At 35.9% G+C, this 16,256-nt stretch overlaps 1 protein-coding gene across 1 annotated transcript in view; it reads left to right on the top strand.

Annotated features, from left to right (window-relative positions):
• Positions 1 to 16,113, top strand: part of LOC106116113 (uncharacterized) — a 34,749-nt gene extending 18,636 nt beyond the window's left edge. Inside the window, exons 2-5 of the mRNA XM_013309854.1 lie at positions 8,966 to 9,239; positions 15,112 to 15,603; positions 15,883 to 15,968; positions 16,021 to 16,113. Of these exons, the coding sequence (XP_013165308.1) occupies positions 9,200 to 9,239; positions 15,112 to 15,603; positions 15,883 to 15,968; positions 16,021 to 16,113 (711 nt within the window). The 5' untranslated portion in view covers positions 8,966 to 9,199. The remainder of the gene's footprint in view (positions 1 to 8,965; positions 9,240 to 15,111; positions 15,604 to 15,882; positions 15,969 to 16,020) is intronic.
• Positions 16,114 to 16,256: the final 143 nt, after the last annotated feature.

Below are 16,256 nucleotides of genomic sequence, written 5' to 3'. Positions count from 1 at the left end.
TGACCAAGTGCGGCTTGGTTGACTTCACACATATCTTTGAATTTCTTCTCAGATATATGCAGGTTGCATGTTTTCCTTCGCCGTAAGAACGTCGGATAAATGCACATATGTAAATCATAAATCTAAAAACACATTGGTACATGGCGGGATTCGAACCCAGGACCTACAGATTGCAATTCAAGTGCTTAACCCCTGAGCCACCGACGCCCTCGAAGGAAGAATACATATGGTACTTATTAAGGTTTTATAATACCGTGCGGACGGAGTCGCGGGCGATTGCTAGTCCAACATATAAGGTATGACATATTATGTTTGCAAGAATCAAATACACATCTCTGTCTACTCCTATAGACGGAGAGCGCGAAAGATTTTATGAAACGTTAAGAAAATAACCTGATTTTTGGTTTTTAGGTAGCATAAGTATTTTTTTTATCTTAATACCTCTTAGGTATTTTTTTGTACGGATCCGAGAGAGATGAGAAACTATCTTTAGAATTAAAACATTTAAAATATTCAAATATTGATCTAAAATTAGGCTATAACTTAAATAATAGCTTTTTAAAATGTTAAAATGTATTCACAATTTATTTTTAATTTAACAAACAACGTATCAATGGTCTTCTCTACCAAATTAGTAGAGATAAAAGGAGACAAAAAATATCTTTTAAGTATGAATTTAAAAGTTCTAAATGAAATAACAGAGTTTTTATACGATCATTAAAATGCTTTGAGAAAAGAAAATGAAGCAAAAGTATAAAAGACATTTTGTTAAGGAAATGTTATTTCATTGTACTTAATAAAATACCATTCACTTTAAGATTTTGCAAAGACTTTGTAAAATTTAACAAACGTTTGAAGTCATTTATGCACATACTAGCTGTCGCCTGCGACTCCATCCGCGAGAGTATATAAAAAAACTTAATTAGTGTAGCCTATGTGATCTTTCAGACTATGCTCTATACGTATGCCAAATTTAATCGAGACCCGTTCAGTTGTTCTAGAGATATCTTCAAACACCCATCCATCTAAACATTCGCATTTAAAATATTAGTGAGTTAAATCAAAAGCAGCTCTTCAAGGTATAAATTCGAAAAAAAAAAAACAAAATGAATAAATAGTATCCTATGTCCGTCTCCTGACTGTAAGCTACCTCATCACTAATTTTCAACCATATCGGTAAAGCCGTTCTTGCGTTATAAATAGTGTAACTACCACGACTTTCTTTTAAATAACTAGATTAATAAAATTGGAGTGTCTTTATGTAATATAAAGAAAAAAATCATGACATTATGTAGTTACGTTGCTGATAACCAAAATCCATTTTTTTATTTGTCTGTATGTACGTCCACAAGACCGCGTATGTTCCGAGTAATCTCCGGAACGGGTGGACAGATTTTCACAGGATTTGGACAGACAGGTAGCTGATGAACGCAAATATGTTATGGGCTACTTTTTAAATTCTGCACTGACGAATTTGCAGGGTACCTCTAGTAAATATTAATTGACACAACTACAATTATGCTTTAACTATTCAAAATTAACTTTCACATGAAATATTCGTATAAAATAACTATTGGAATCGGGCATCTGGCCAACAGCTGACGTGCCCCGTCTAGACAAACCAGACACTTGGAATAATAAATAGTTTTATAGTTTGCGTCCTTAAACTAAATTTTAATGTCTTCTAACAGTTCTTAAATAGTTCTCAAACAATGTCGTAAAATATATCTACAAATATAAACTTATATTAAAACGGCTAAACACTCACGTATATTCGACGGCGGCACCGACTAGTTTCGAGCCCATCGGGGGCCCTTCATCAGGGTGAGTGGAACTGGTATTATTTCGCGGACGCGGCCCGTAGTTTTATATAAGTTTATTATAATGTCTCACCAAAGTTTGAATAATAGCATACCTTTTTTGGCCTATTATAATAATGATTATTGATATTTCCCGATACACGGTATCGCCATCCCTATGATTACCTTTGACTAAACAGAGAAAACATGTTTTTATACAGGGATTTTTGTCTCAGAAACCCAATGTCATTTATGATAACTGAAGTAGTTCTTAAGTATAGTTTATTCATATTAAGGCTACACTACTTATATTGAATCCTTGCGTCGCGAGATTTGTGTTGCGCGATTCTTACATACTTTTTTTTTTATAGAAGGGGCAAACGACCAACGAATCGCCTAATATTATTGGATCCGATGCCCATGGACATCCGCAGCGCCAGAGGAACCGCAGATGCGTTGCCGGCCATTAAGGAATGTGTACGCTCTTTTCTTGAAGGCCTCTAGTTGTAATTGTTACAGTTAAATCGCCAGTAATATAGTAATATTCACTTATTACAGGCATGTCGTCTACATGTACACAGTATAGATTTGCTCCGCCATCTTGAAAATCTCGGCGACTCTAGCAACATTCTTGACAAGTTGCGAGCGACTGTCTTTGACGATGATAGATGGCGTCGGCGACGCGTATGACATTGTATAAGTTTAGCAACTAAAAGCAAGGTTTCTAAGATTCAAATTGCCTTCTATATGAATATAGAAGTACGATTATTTTGTGTTAAATCTATTTTTAATATACGCATATACTTTCCAATACCGTTTCTAAGTGAATGTTACACTTTTTTATAGGCGTATTCTGAATAAAAAGCGTTCACAAACGCCGCCTAAGCACAAAGTAAACCTTCATTATAGTTCCAGTAACCGCTTCACTCGGGCTTTATAAAATGTATCTATGTACAGTAGATTAGAGCTGGGTATTCCCCTTTAATCCTGACCGCTAATAGACTTAACGTTCACGATACTTTGGCACATGGCTGGTTTGATCGAACCATTTATTATTAGGAAAAAAATTAAACTGATATATAAACACGGCTAAACACTCACGTATATACGTCCGGGGGCGGCACCGACTAGTTTCGAGCCCATCGGGGGCCCTTCATCAGGATGAGTGGCACTGGTATTATTTCGCGGACGCGGCCCGTCGCTCACGAGCGATGAGCTGTGAGCCACTCATCCTGATGAAGGGCCCCCGATGGGCTCGAAACTAGTCGGTGCCGCCACCGGACGTATATACGTGAGTGTTTAGCCGTGTTTATATATCAGTTTAATATAATGTCTCACGAAAGTTTGAATAATTTAATAGGAAAAAAATTGTATGTGAATTGATACATATAGTAGAGTAACATCACTATCTTACTAATATTATAAATGCGAATGTTTATATGGATGTTTGTTTGAAGATATCTCCGGAACTGTTAAACGGATCTTTATGAAATTTGGCAAAGATGTAGAACAGTGGTTCCCAAACTTATTTTGTCTATTGCCCACTTTGAGAATAAATATTTCTTTAGCGCCCCCCATATTTTAACATATTTAAAAATATAACTTCAAATTAAATTAATTAATTATTGTGACCTATACATGTATATTAATGGAGAATTCTAAACGAAACTTTTACTATAACCCGCAACTTGAGACCTGCAGCGCCCACAAGGGGGCGTTATCGCCTACTTTGGGAAAGACTGATGTAGAATATAGTTTGTTATAAATACCGCGCGAATGGAGACGAGGGCGACAGCTAGTCTTACAAAGAACAATATTAAAAGTGAAAGTTTAGATGGATGGAAGTTTGTTAGAAGGTATCTCCGGAACGGTACAACGGATCTTTATGAAATTTGGCATAGATGTAAAACATAGTCTGGAAGAACACATAGGCTACTTAAGGTTTTAATTCCGCGGGAAAGTCACGAGCAAGAGCTTGCATAGATAGTAGTCCAGATTATAGTCAAGTAAGTCAAGCTTTATTTTTTGATCGAATTCAATTAAATTACTAAAATTAATTGTCATCATTTCGAAAGCAATATTTTTTTTATAAAGCAATTATCAAAGTTGTTGCTTACATCCTTATATAATTATTAGAAGTACCAGCATTTAGTTACAACAAGGCAAGACTCGCTTCATTTAGACGTGACTTGAAAAGGATTTTACAAATGAACCTAAGCCACAAGACATGTCAAAGACTTAAAACTGTCCAACGTCTAAAACAAGATCGTTAAAATGAATTTGAAACAGAATTTCCTTTAATATGGATTTCTATTGCCGAAACACTTGTATACACGCATATTAGTAATCTTATTCTTTGAAAAAAAAAAAACAAAAGTGAAAAGTGTTTTACAGTGGTAGAGCCCGCTTTAACATCTTTGCACGAATCAGCCCGGCTCGCCCGGTGAAATACAACGACCACACAGAAGACAGGCGTTAAGTGGAAGCAATTCCGCTTTTCGTCTGATGAGTGTGCGTCCCGGAGGCCTAATTTAGTCCTCTTTCCCTTCCCATCCTTTTCTTTATAAGGAAAGGATGGGAAGTGGAACTGCACTTTCCGGATAAGAGGATGCAAGGAAAGGGAAGATATTTTCTTTCTGTGCATCCTCACCTCCGTCGATTAAAGGTAGGCAACGCATATGCAATTGCGTATGACTATGGGCAACGGTCGCTTCGCTATTTCAGCGATTTGGAGTGGCCGCTCGTTCGTTTGCCACCTTATCATATAAAAAAAATAATTTGCAACATCTGTACAATTTTCCGCGTCATTAATAAATAACCCTTTACTTTAAGTAATAATCAAAACTTTAATTATAGCTGGTGACAGCTAGTATATTTTAAACTGAGGTTTTGAAGTCAGAAACCCACGGTAAGAAAATAGAATTATTTTCTTCGGAAATCATCAAATCAATTGCCATCAATTCTTAACCCGTTCCGTACAATGCATGTCCGTGACATCGGTTACGATTCGACGATTAATGATTGAAATTTCCCCTAAAATTCCCCGCTCTAACTGATCCATCTATCATCCATTATCTTAAGCTGTCGATTGCGAATCGGGATAACGATAAGTATTAATAGCAATTCAAACAATCATGTTTGAATTTAAATCATGCCTGAGATTGATTTGTGTATATTTTACGTAAGTACGGCTTGCTTAGTCGCGGAAATTAATTTCGTAGATGTTTCCTACCAAATTCGATCCTATTTTCTTTTATTGCTATTCATCATCAGCGCACTCTACGTCCCCACCGAGGCGCTCGGAGCCTAGCCTAAGTTAAGGGTGATTAGGCCATAGTCAACCACAATGGCCAAGTGTGGGTTGACTTCACACATATCTTTGAAATTTTTCTTAGATATGTGCAGGTTGCATCACGATGTTTTCCTTCACCGTAAGAACGTCGGATAAATGTACATTGTGTAAATTGGAAATCGAAAAGCACATTGGTACATGGCGGGATTCGAACCCAGGACCTGCAGATTGCAAGTCAAGGGCTTAATCACTGCGCCACCGACGCACAATTTCTTTATTGCTAATTATGTGATTAATGACTTAAAAATGTAGAGATGAACGAACATAGTTACTTTATCATCAACATGCTACAGCCGCAGGTGTGCTTGGACCTGGTCTGGTAAATTTCTCCACACAGATCTATTTTCAGCTTTTTGAATCCAGCTCTTAATGCTGATATTTTTATACCGCGCTCGACGTCATCTAGCCATACTTTCGGTCTACCACATGCTCTACATCCCTCCTTACTCTCCATGCGTGCTACATGACAAAGTTATTACGCGAATACCTAAAAACAAAATTGCATAAAATTCACTTTATAATATATTTTTCAGTTGGTTTAAAAACTGAAAAATAAATTTGTTGAAATATTTCAATTGATATCAAACACGGGACAGTTTAAAGTAAAATATGCACCCGTGAACTCAACAGTGCCATATACTAAATGAAACTTATCAATACAACGGAAACACGTCGCATGGACTGAGCATCGCATCACGCTGCACCGACGCGCCGAACTGACGGCGGCTATTTACTTGTTAAATTATTGTTATTTTTCATACTGATGGTTTGTGTAGCATTGAAAAGTGTTTTTTCGTGAATTTTATACACTTTAAATGTTTTAGAATTCATTTACGTAAGCAAATTAAATAATTAAAATTACCATAAAGACTTTTGGTTTAACTAAATCCCGTTACACTTTTCAAAATATTCATCTTTATTTAAAAATCAATTGCTGTTGGTTAGTCTCGCTAAAACTCGAGAACAGATTTATCTTATCTTGGTTTTGAAATGTTCGTGGAGGTCTAGAAAAGGTCTAGATGAGAAAAAATCAAATAATTGCCGGGAACTATTTTTTTCATTACATGCGGACGGAGTCGCGTACGACAGCTAGTTTTTAATAAAAATTAGCACGATAAATAAAAAAAGGATGTATTTTCGCTATTCATTTATTTCTCTTGGACTGTTTCGTTAATCTTTTACGGTACATGATTCAATAATTGGACGTGAATCAAGAATAAAAACTTTCCTCAATAAATCCATTAGTATTATCAAATGAGTTAAGGTCGTAAAGAAAAGTGCGTATGCTTAATAGGTATAAAAATATCTGCAATTCATCTGATATTAATATCATAAGTTAGCTTATAAAAACTCATACTATAGTACTCTGGCCTAATAATCTTAATATGAAGCCTAACATTCATATTATTTTATATGCATGGACCGATATTGTTCCATTTTATTTACTCACGTGCATCATCTTTTTATATATAAAAAAAGTCGTGTTAGTTTCACTATTTGTAACTCAAGAACGGCTTTACCGATATGGCTGAATTGGTAAAGTGGTAGCATAGAGCCAGGAGACGGACATAGGATACTATTCATTAATTTTTCGAATTTATGCCTTGAAGAGCTGCTTCTTATTTAACTTACTAATATTATAAATGCGAATGTTTAGATGGATGTGATGTGGATGGATGGGTGTTTGAAGATATCTCTAGAACGGCCGAATGGATCTCGATTAAACTTGGCGTACGTCTGAAAGGGCACATAGGCTATACTAATTAAGTTTTTTTATATATCCACGCGGACGGAGTCGCGGGCGACAGCTATTTTACAATAGTGTTTATGTTTCATTAGACTTTTGTGTTTATGCGTCAAAGAATTATCGAGACCGGGCACAAAGCCAATGTACAGTCGCATCGCCTTGACAAATAACAACCAGACGTTCAAAAAATATTCCACACGTATTGTTAACACATTTCTAATTAATTATCGTTCTAAAAACGTTATGCTAAAATCATTAGAAATATCTTACTAATATTATTAATGCGAGAGTTAAGACGAACAGATGAATATTTGTAAGACGGTATATCCAGAACGGTTTAATAGATCTGGATGAAAGGCATAGATGTAAGACATAGTCTGGAAGAACACATAGGCTGATTAAGTTTTTTAGGGTGCCGTATGTCATAGAAAAAAAAACGGAAACTTTATTGGATCACTTTTTTGTCCGTCCGTCTGTCTGTCAAGACCCTTTTTCTTAAAAAGGCGTGAAGGTATCAAGCTGGAATTTATTTTAATTTCGCGCAGACGGAGACATGGGCGTTAAATTTTTGAATATTTATTTGCTATCACAGTTGTAATATTAATAAAATAATATGGGTATATTATTACAGCAAAAACATAAAGTTTAAATTTAAAACGGTTTCGTAAATTCGAAATGCTTCGATACGAATCGTTTTTTAAAAATAAAACAAAGAATGAATTTGAATTTACAAAAGAAATCACATTGATGCGACGCCTCGTGCGCTTGAACATATGCAAAACATGCTTTAGAAAATCTTCAAACCGAGGAGCAACGCCATTCAATGAATTTAGATTGAACTCGCCGGACAATCTACACGTTAGAGACAAAATATTTTTGACGTCATATAAAATACCATCTTAATATGTACTCATTCACTATTTAGCGAAATAGAGTGTGATAAATATAAGAGCTTCTTTGGTAGCTAATTTGGTCTACTGCATGTATGTACACTCATCAGATTAAACGTGGAAATATTTCCAGTTGAAGCGTGTCATGTGGTCGTATTACTGCAGTGGCTTATTACTGTCAGGAGAAACTTCTAGGTAGCAGTATACTTTTTTAGGTCTATTGTCTTGTAACAAATGACCTCTTTATTTGTCACCTCTTTGATAAAGTGTTTTGTATGATATTAAAAGTTAAAAGAAGCAAAGAAAAATAAGACGATAATTTATACAAAAATAAGCTGTTAAAATAAACTGTTTAGCGCATTCCAATTCAACATAAGATAGAATTAAAAATCTATGAGCTACTCTTAGTCAAAAGCATTCTCTGATTGCTTATACAGCATTCTTGTTGAGAACGGTATTTAAAAACTAAAGTTTGATGTCGACACTATGTTAGTAATCGACGCAATATCAAGTTTTGGCGCTTTGCCATCTACACCATTACCGTTGACTTCTCCGCTTAATTCTTTTCTATTCAACTAAATCTGTTGTACTTTGAAGATTAATTTCAGTTATTCGGTTGGTTATTTATATATTATTAGATGGGAAACGAACAAGCGAACAACCGGAGTCACTGAAATAGTGAAGCGACCGCTACCCATAGCAATTGCAGATGTGTTGCCTACCTTTAATCGACGGAGACGCATACAAAGAGAATGTTTCCCCTTCCTGCACGTCACCTTCTGCGTCAAATCCATTGAAAGAAGATTAAAATTAGGCTTCTTAGCATAATTAAGCAAACTAGTAGCATGTCATCTAATCTCTTGTGATACTCACATGAACATCGGTAAAACCAAATTAATTAAGCCCAGATGCATTGTCAGATTTTTGGGGAAATGCTATTTGTTATGTTTGAAGGGTTTTCTTTTAACTTGAATAAAATTCTTCTCTTGTTTTTAAGTAAATTGGAGTGTATAAGAAGTATAAGAAACAATTTAAATCTGTTAAGTTATATAGAAGGTGCCGTTCAAGAAAATTAGGACATAATTTTAATACATTTTTTTTAGATTTAATGGTAATTGATTTTCTTAGTATATTTTTGCAATGATTTTAAATTTAGAAATTTTCTCTTTTGTTACAGAATAACCGACAGACTCCAATTCAAGGAATTCGACATTCATGCCAAGAAATATAAGGATAGTTCCAGACTAAACGTGCATTGCGATAACCAAATGGCATTTCATTGTAAAATCTATAAGTAAAGTTTGACAATCGAAGTGGTATTAAAAAGTGGTGTTTGATATGTGCTAGCTGCGTGTCTTAATGGTGTGGCCACTACGAATGCCGGCGAAGGGGCCTATAGGCCGGCAGGTCAATGACATCGCCGGCACTTCTTGTGCTATCTCTCTTCCTCGGTAAGTATATACAGGGTGATATTTTTGACAACCTGGAAGATACTGTATATACAGTGTGATTCAAATATACTTACTTCTATTTTAACGAAGCCGCGTTCCGGACTCGGTTCGAACGCTAACTATAATAATAAAAAAAAAATTGTATCCTTTACTCATATAGAGTCAATCAATAGTGTTGATGATAAGGAATCTCTGAGAAAATGCATGGAAAAGTAAAATATATATAATTTTTGTTTTAAATATATAAACCTTGTGAACTGTTGCCTGTGTTTTGTGAGGTCACGGCATTTCACCGGTCACGATGTTCATTCATGCAACAAATGTTGCGAACTCTACCATTTAACTTCTTCAAGCAAAAAGAATAATTTTATTTAATGCCAAATGTCTTGTTAAAAAGTTAATTGCTACATTGTAAAGAAGTCAAACAATAGGACCGCTATTTGTGTCTTGAAGTCAAAAGTAGGTTAACAGACCCCTTGAACTTATTTGAACCAAACAGCTTTAATTTAGTAGAAGATCTTTTATGCAGCAAAATAATCTATTTATAACCTTAAATAATTTCCATTAACTTCTAAAAACAGAAACCATCTTTAATCAAAAACAAATTAAGCTAAACCAACATTTAGAGAAAGAAAACAAATCGAACGATGTCCCAACTTCATCGGTCAAGCTGTTTAGGTTAGGGAACATACCCATACTACGTGACCTATATTTTTTAGTTTTCTCTAAGTTTTTTAACACTGCATGCATACTTAAATTACTAGTTGTTTGGGCTGCTTGAAGCTAGGTAGCACCCGGAAAGGCACTAACTACCCGACGCCTGGGAAAAGCTCCCAATTGGGTGACCGGTGCGCATAAAACAAAGCGAGAACCTCGTATTGTACCTCGCGATTGATTGTAATTTTACCTTTTCGTCGCCAACACTAGTGAATTATGAATTATAAAAAAGAACGACTACGTGACGAAAACCTGAGCCATCTCCCCCAGCTCCTGTGACAACGTAGTATTTTAAAGACTCCTCGCCCCCTCCAACGGGTCACTTAGTATGGGTACGTTCCCTTATACAATGCAAACAAAGTTATTTGTGTCGGTGAATGTGGCGCTGTTATCCCAGGCTATTCTATCATATGAAACATAACATAAACAGATACAGTCTGGAAATTGATCTTTGTTATAATGTCGTTTAATTTTTTTTTACTTCTACGCAACTAAAACTATAAATAAATTATATACTAAAAGTAAACCAAACTAAGTAATAAAAAAAATCGACCCCAAATCGCTGCGCTCGCACCGTAGGGTTCCCAAGAGGCTGGCGACATTTCCCTGTTGAATGGCCAGGCTCAACCTTTGTCGGAAAATTATGAATCGATCTTATGCTACTTCTTTACTGAGTCTATTGGGGGCCAATAATCTATTTTACTTTAGTTACATTTAGTCTCCCTCCTACCTTAGAGTTACCTTTAGGGCTAGGTTACTAACTTAGAGTAGGCTCCGTGCCCCTCGGTGGGGACGTATAGTAAGCTGGTGATGAATGAATGAATGATTTACGGTCATCGGGTCAGATTTTATCGTTCTTTACCTTTAAGTAGTCGGTTAATAAGTACAGTAACTGATGAAGTATTTAATTTTCCAAGTCATCATCATCAGCTTACTATACGTCCCCACCGAGAGGTTCGGAGTCTACCCTAAGTTAAGGGTGATTAGGCCATAGTCAACCACGCTGGCCAAGTGCGGGTTGGTTGACTTCACACATATCTTGGAAATTCTTCTCATATATGTGCAGGTTGCATCACGATGTTTTCCTTCACCGTAAAAACGTCTGATAAATGTACATATGTAAATCGGAAATCGAAAAACACATCGGTACATGGCGGGATTCGAACCAAGAATCTGCAGATTGCAAGTGAAGTGCTTGACCACTGAGCCACCGACGTTCTGTTCCAAGTAGCAATATTAATGTAAGAGACACCAACATAGGTCAATTAATGTATAATTTCCTTAAGATGAATTTGAGTTCGAATTTTCATTACTCGCTTGCGTCAATTCAAACAATTTCCGGTTTGGTATGAAGAATTTCTTAAGTAATCAAGTACGTAAAAGCAATCAAAGATTCTATCTCACAAAATATTACATTATGATTTTATTATAAGTTACCGGGTAAAAGTTTTAATGAAATAGAAATTTTTAGACAATTGACAATCAAGCGCATTTTTTATTAGCAGCAAAAAGTTCGGACGTATAGATGGATGTTAGAAGATATAAATTTGGTATGGATGAAGAAGCACTTGACTTGCAATCTGCAGGTCCTGGGTTCGAATCCCGCCATGTACCAATGTGTTTTTTGATTTCCGATTTACATATGTACATTTATACGACGTTCTTACGGTGAAGGAAAACATCGTGATGCTGCATATATCTGAGACGAATTTCAAAGATATGTGTGAAGTCAACCAACTCGCACTGGGCCAGCGTGGTTGACTATGGCGTAATTACCCTTAACTTAGGGTAGGCTCCGAGCCCGTCGGTGGGGACGTATAGTGAGCTGATGATGGATGTAGAACATAGTCTGGAAGATCACAGTCTACTACTAAAGATTTTTATAATTCCGCGCGGACGGAGTTGCGGGCGACAACTATAATAGTTATTAAATAAATATTTGAGTTGCAAAATATTTTTACATATATTATAAATGTGATTGTTTGAAACCATATAAATCTAGAACAGCAAAATAGATCTGAACGTATTATAATTTGATTAATAGATTGATTACAGTTTGGTATAGCGCGAAGGCATATTTTTTTTCATGCGAACGTCTTGGACAAATGTTATACTGGTTGTTATCGTAAATCAACTTTTTTGTAGTGTTTTTTTTACCTCAAATAGCCTATATAAAAAGGGTCACATGGAATAAACTGAGTAACCTAATTTTAATAACGTCTCGGTGACACTTGGCCCGTCGCCAACGAAAGCGGCTGTCTCATTTAATGTGGATAAATATAAAACAGTATGTTTTTCCACGTTCATGTTGAACTATCGTCTTTAAGAAATCTTATATATAATAATTGAAGTTTAGTTTTCTCCACTTTCTAGACTACTGAAATATTAAGTGTGAATGAGGCCTTATTAAAGCGCCAATAGCCTAATGCTTTAGGGTACGGATTTTCGGTCATGTAGTCGAGAGTTCGAACCCCGCTATTCGACTATTGTTCTCAACCATATCTTAGCAAAAGTGTAGAGCTTATTTGAAATGGTACAAGAAAGATTACTTAATTAAAAAAAATCTGCTAATAAAAAAATATAAAGAAGTTCCAACCTTCAGTTTCTTAATTTTTATTCTTATCTCTTGATCTTCGATTTCTTAGCGTTAGTCTGTATGTATTTACATCATTAGCTTTCTGCTTATAGTTTCGATAGGATTTTTTTTATAATAGAAGGGGGCAAACGAGCAGCGGGAACACCGAGGTGTTTAACTACGCTTATGGACATCAGCAATACCAGAGGAACCGCAGATGCGTTGCCGGCCTTTGAGGATATAAAACTGTCAATTCTTTTATAAGAGATCGATGTTCTTAAAAATTACTCTTAGTTTGATGTCCCCGCCTTTATGATGTTCTTTACGATAATGTCATACGATATTACTTTTAGGAGGAGTTTTAAACGATGTTTCCTTTTAATGATTGCTTCAATATATTTTAGATTTTTGGCTTAAACGCACTAAAAAAAACTAAACTTATAACTTATATAATGTAACCGTAGTGTAAAATTTAACAGTGGTGGAGCCCACTTTAACATCTTCGCACGAATTGGCCTGGTTCGCCCGGTGAAATACCACGGCCACACAGAAGACAGGCGTGAAGTGGAAGCAATTTCGCGTTTCGTCTGATGAGTGTGCGTCCCGGAGGCCTAATTTAGTCCTCTTTCCCCCGCCCTTTTTCTGATAAGGAAAGGACGGGAAATGGAAGTGGACTTTCCCGATGAGAGAATGCATGGAAGGGGATGATATTTTCTTTCTGTGCACCCTCTCCTCCGTCGATTAAAGGTAGGCAACGCATATGCAATTGCGTATGTTTATGGGCAACGGTCACTTCGCTATTTCAGCGATTTCAGGTGGCCGCTAGCTCGTTTGTCACCTTATGATATAAGAAAAAACCGTAGAATTTGACTACTGTTATATTTGTATTAATATATTTGTTGTCTCTTTTCTGTCAAAGATAATGTTAAGGGATGACAATACAGTTTCTAAGTTTCACGGCAGTAAAGTTCCACGGTTAGAATTTGCAATTTTAATTTTATTTTACAGAATAAAGGATTACTAAATCAATTAACATTTGTAATTTTGAAAATATAATAAACTCAGTTTTAATTAAAAATAACACTCGTTTACACTAGTCTGTTAAAAGTAGATTGGAACAGGTCCCCCGAGGGCTCAGGCGGCGGTTTTGGCTAATTTATTCATCAACCGTCTCAAATTTACGTAAACTTTGCTTCACTTATTTTTACAGAATCTAAATTGTGTTCGTCTTAGGAGGAAATTTTATAATTTTTGCATTTTTATCTTTAAGCATATTCCTCTTTTACACAATCTATTCATAATTCTTCACCTTCAGTCTTCCTCCACTTTCGGTACACATAACGGTCACATAACGTAGTAACGTTATATACTTTAATAGTAAAAAAGAAGATACCATAACGTCCCCTAACCTTTTTTTCCCTCGGTGGGGACGCGGTAGTTATGTGGGATTCTCTTCCGGATGGGAAGCATACCCACTAAACCCCTCTATTCCTCCTACGCATCATGGCTTTCGTCCGCAACCTTCCCTGCAACGTCCCCTAACCTTTTTTTCAGAGGGGAATGCTTTATACATACTCCGTGCCCCCGGTGGGGGGGGGGATACGACGCGGTAGTTAAGTGGGATTTTCCTCCTGATGGGAAGCATACCCTCTGTTCCTCCTGCGAATCATGGCGAGGCCACGGGCACGCTTGCACTTTCGTCCGCGACCTTCCCTGCAACGTCCCCTAACCTAGACATGTTGGCTGACATAGACAAATAGACTAAATGAGTTCGTACGTTATTGTAATTTGTCGATTTATGCTCAATATTAGTTTTTTTTTTTATTAGGGAAGAGAGCAAACGAACTCTGACGACAGAAGCAACGTTCATGAATGACCATCGGCATCACGCTTGACTGGAACTGTAGATTTAGATAGAAAGTTATTTTGATAATCCTATTAGGTCGTGCCAGCCCTAAGGAAGTTCTGGAAATCCCGATGTTACGCAATTTAGATATACATACAATCGTTAAATCACTGCTTGAGTCAACGGTTGCGTCAACTCTGCATTTGTTAGTTTGAATAACTTCGCTTGCTCGATAGCTGTGAAATTGAATTTCAATATTCGACAGTTCTATTTCGTATGAAATTCGTTTTTGTTTACAAAAAAAAAAGAAGTATTTTACAAAATTTTTACGTACATTTTGATACACACTTGTATTTTAAGACGAGAATAGTTAACCCTGAATTTGAAATAGCTTAAGAATCCGTTGCGACACACAGATATCGCTAATTAAACTTAATTTAATTCGCTAACCTTGGGTTTCTGAGTCCAAAATCTCCGTTTTAAAAATATCGTCATCTCTTTCATAATATTTGACAACACACAGAAAACAATTTTAAACGGAGACTTTAGACTCCGAAACCTGCGGCAAATCTACAGATACCTCATTTAGTACCACTAATTATAAGAAAGTAGAAGTAAAGTAAAATATGTAGTCGACATGTCTTTTCAAGAGGAAGAAGCGAGTCCACTAGTAACTAAAAGAAGAAGAAGAAGAAGAAGCGAGACGGAAGTATAACAATTATTTTTTGTTTCAGTTTGCTCAGTCTTCGGAATGATAACGGTACATACAGGTCATGACAACAATTCAAAACAAAAGAATATCGTAAATAATACATTAATTAAAGAAGTAAATATGAGAAATCTAACAATGGAGACTTTGAGGACCAAAACATTAGAAAATAGATATGTAAGCTTTGATGAAAATATCGAAGAACTGAGAAATAATTTTACATACAAATACGACGATATATACACTGCCGATGATGACCTTATATATAGTAAAATAAATATAAATAAATCATTACATAATATAATTGATAGACGAAGAATTGTACGAAGAAATGAAGGTAGTAGAATTTTAAGAGAGATATTAAGACCAAGGAGACGATTTAAGAGAGAAGAAGATTCAGAAAGATGTGAAACATTCTATTACCAAAAAGGTAGGACGCAAATAAGTCATCCGTATTCAAAAAACGACACAAACAAATTATATTACGGTGACATAGATTGCACAACGACAATTGAAGGTGAGTACAAATATTAAAAATCTATTAAAAAAAAAACAATAGAACGTAGACCATGATACGAATAGAATGACACCTTCCTTGTCAAAATCGAATTAGTCCTTAAAGTTAACGGTGGTCACGATGGAATACATACAAACTCATAAATATCTCCCTAAAGCTAGTCAGGTAAAAATCATGCAAAAGGCTACCCTTTATCTATTAACTATATAAAATAACTAGCTATCGCCCGCGACTCCATGTGCGCGGGATTAAAGTATTTAAATCTTGTCATTGTTTCAGGTCCTGAAGGAAGTGTGATAAAATTAACATTTGTTGATATTTTTCACATAGAAGACCATCCAGAATGTGCTTATGATTTCTTAGAAGTGAGTTATCTACACATTTCTTAACACATAACTACTTAACCCTCTCTGACAGTCACATTCAGAGATGTGGCTCGCTGAGGAAGTCAATGAGGAATTAGTGTCAGAATTCTACTTTCTGGGACGCCTTGCGGCAATAGTTCAATAGACGGAGGTTTTGGTGGAGGAAGGGATGCATAAAATGAGGAAATATTCTCATTTTGGGCGTTACTTCCTCTGCCTATTAAGAGTAGGCAATGCATCTAAAAATGCAGATTTCTATAGTCATCGATTGCTTTGCTTTCTTGGCAA

This window comes from Papilio xuthus, unplaced genomic scaffold, assembly GCF_000836235.2.
Source record: "Papilio xuthus unplaced genomic scaffold, Pxut_1.1 DF827756.1, whole genome shotgun sequence".
NCBI lineage: Eukaryota > Metazoa > Arthropoda > Insecta > Lepidoptera > Papilionidae > Papilio > Papilio xuthus.
The sequence above is the reverse complement of the archived record's forward strand: the minus strand, read 5'-3'. Positions and strand labels throughout refer to the sequence as shown.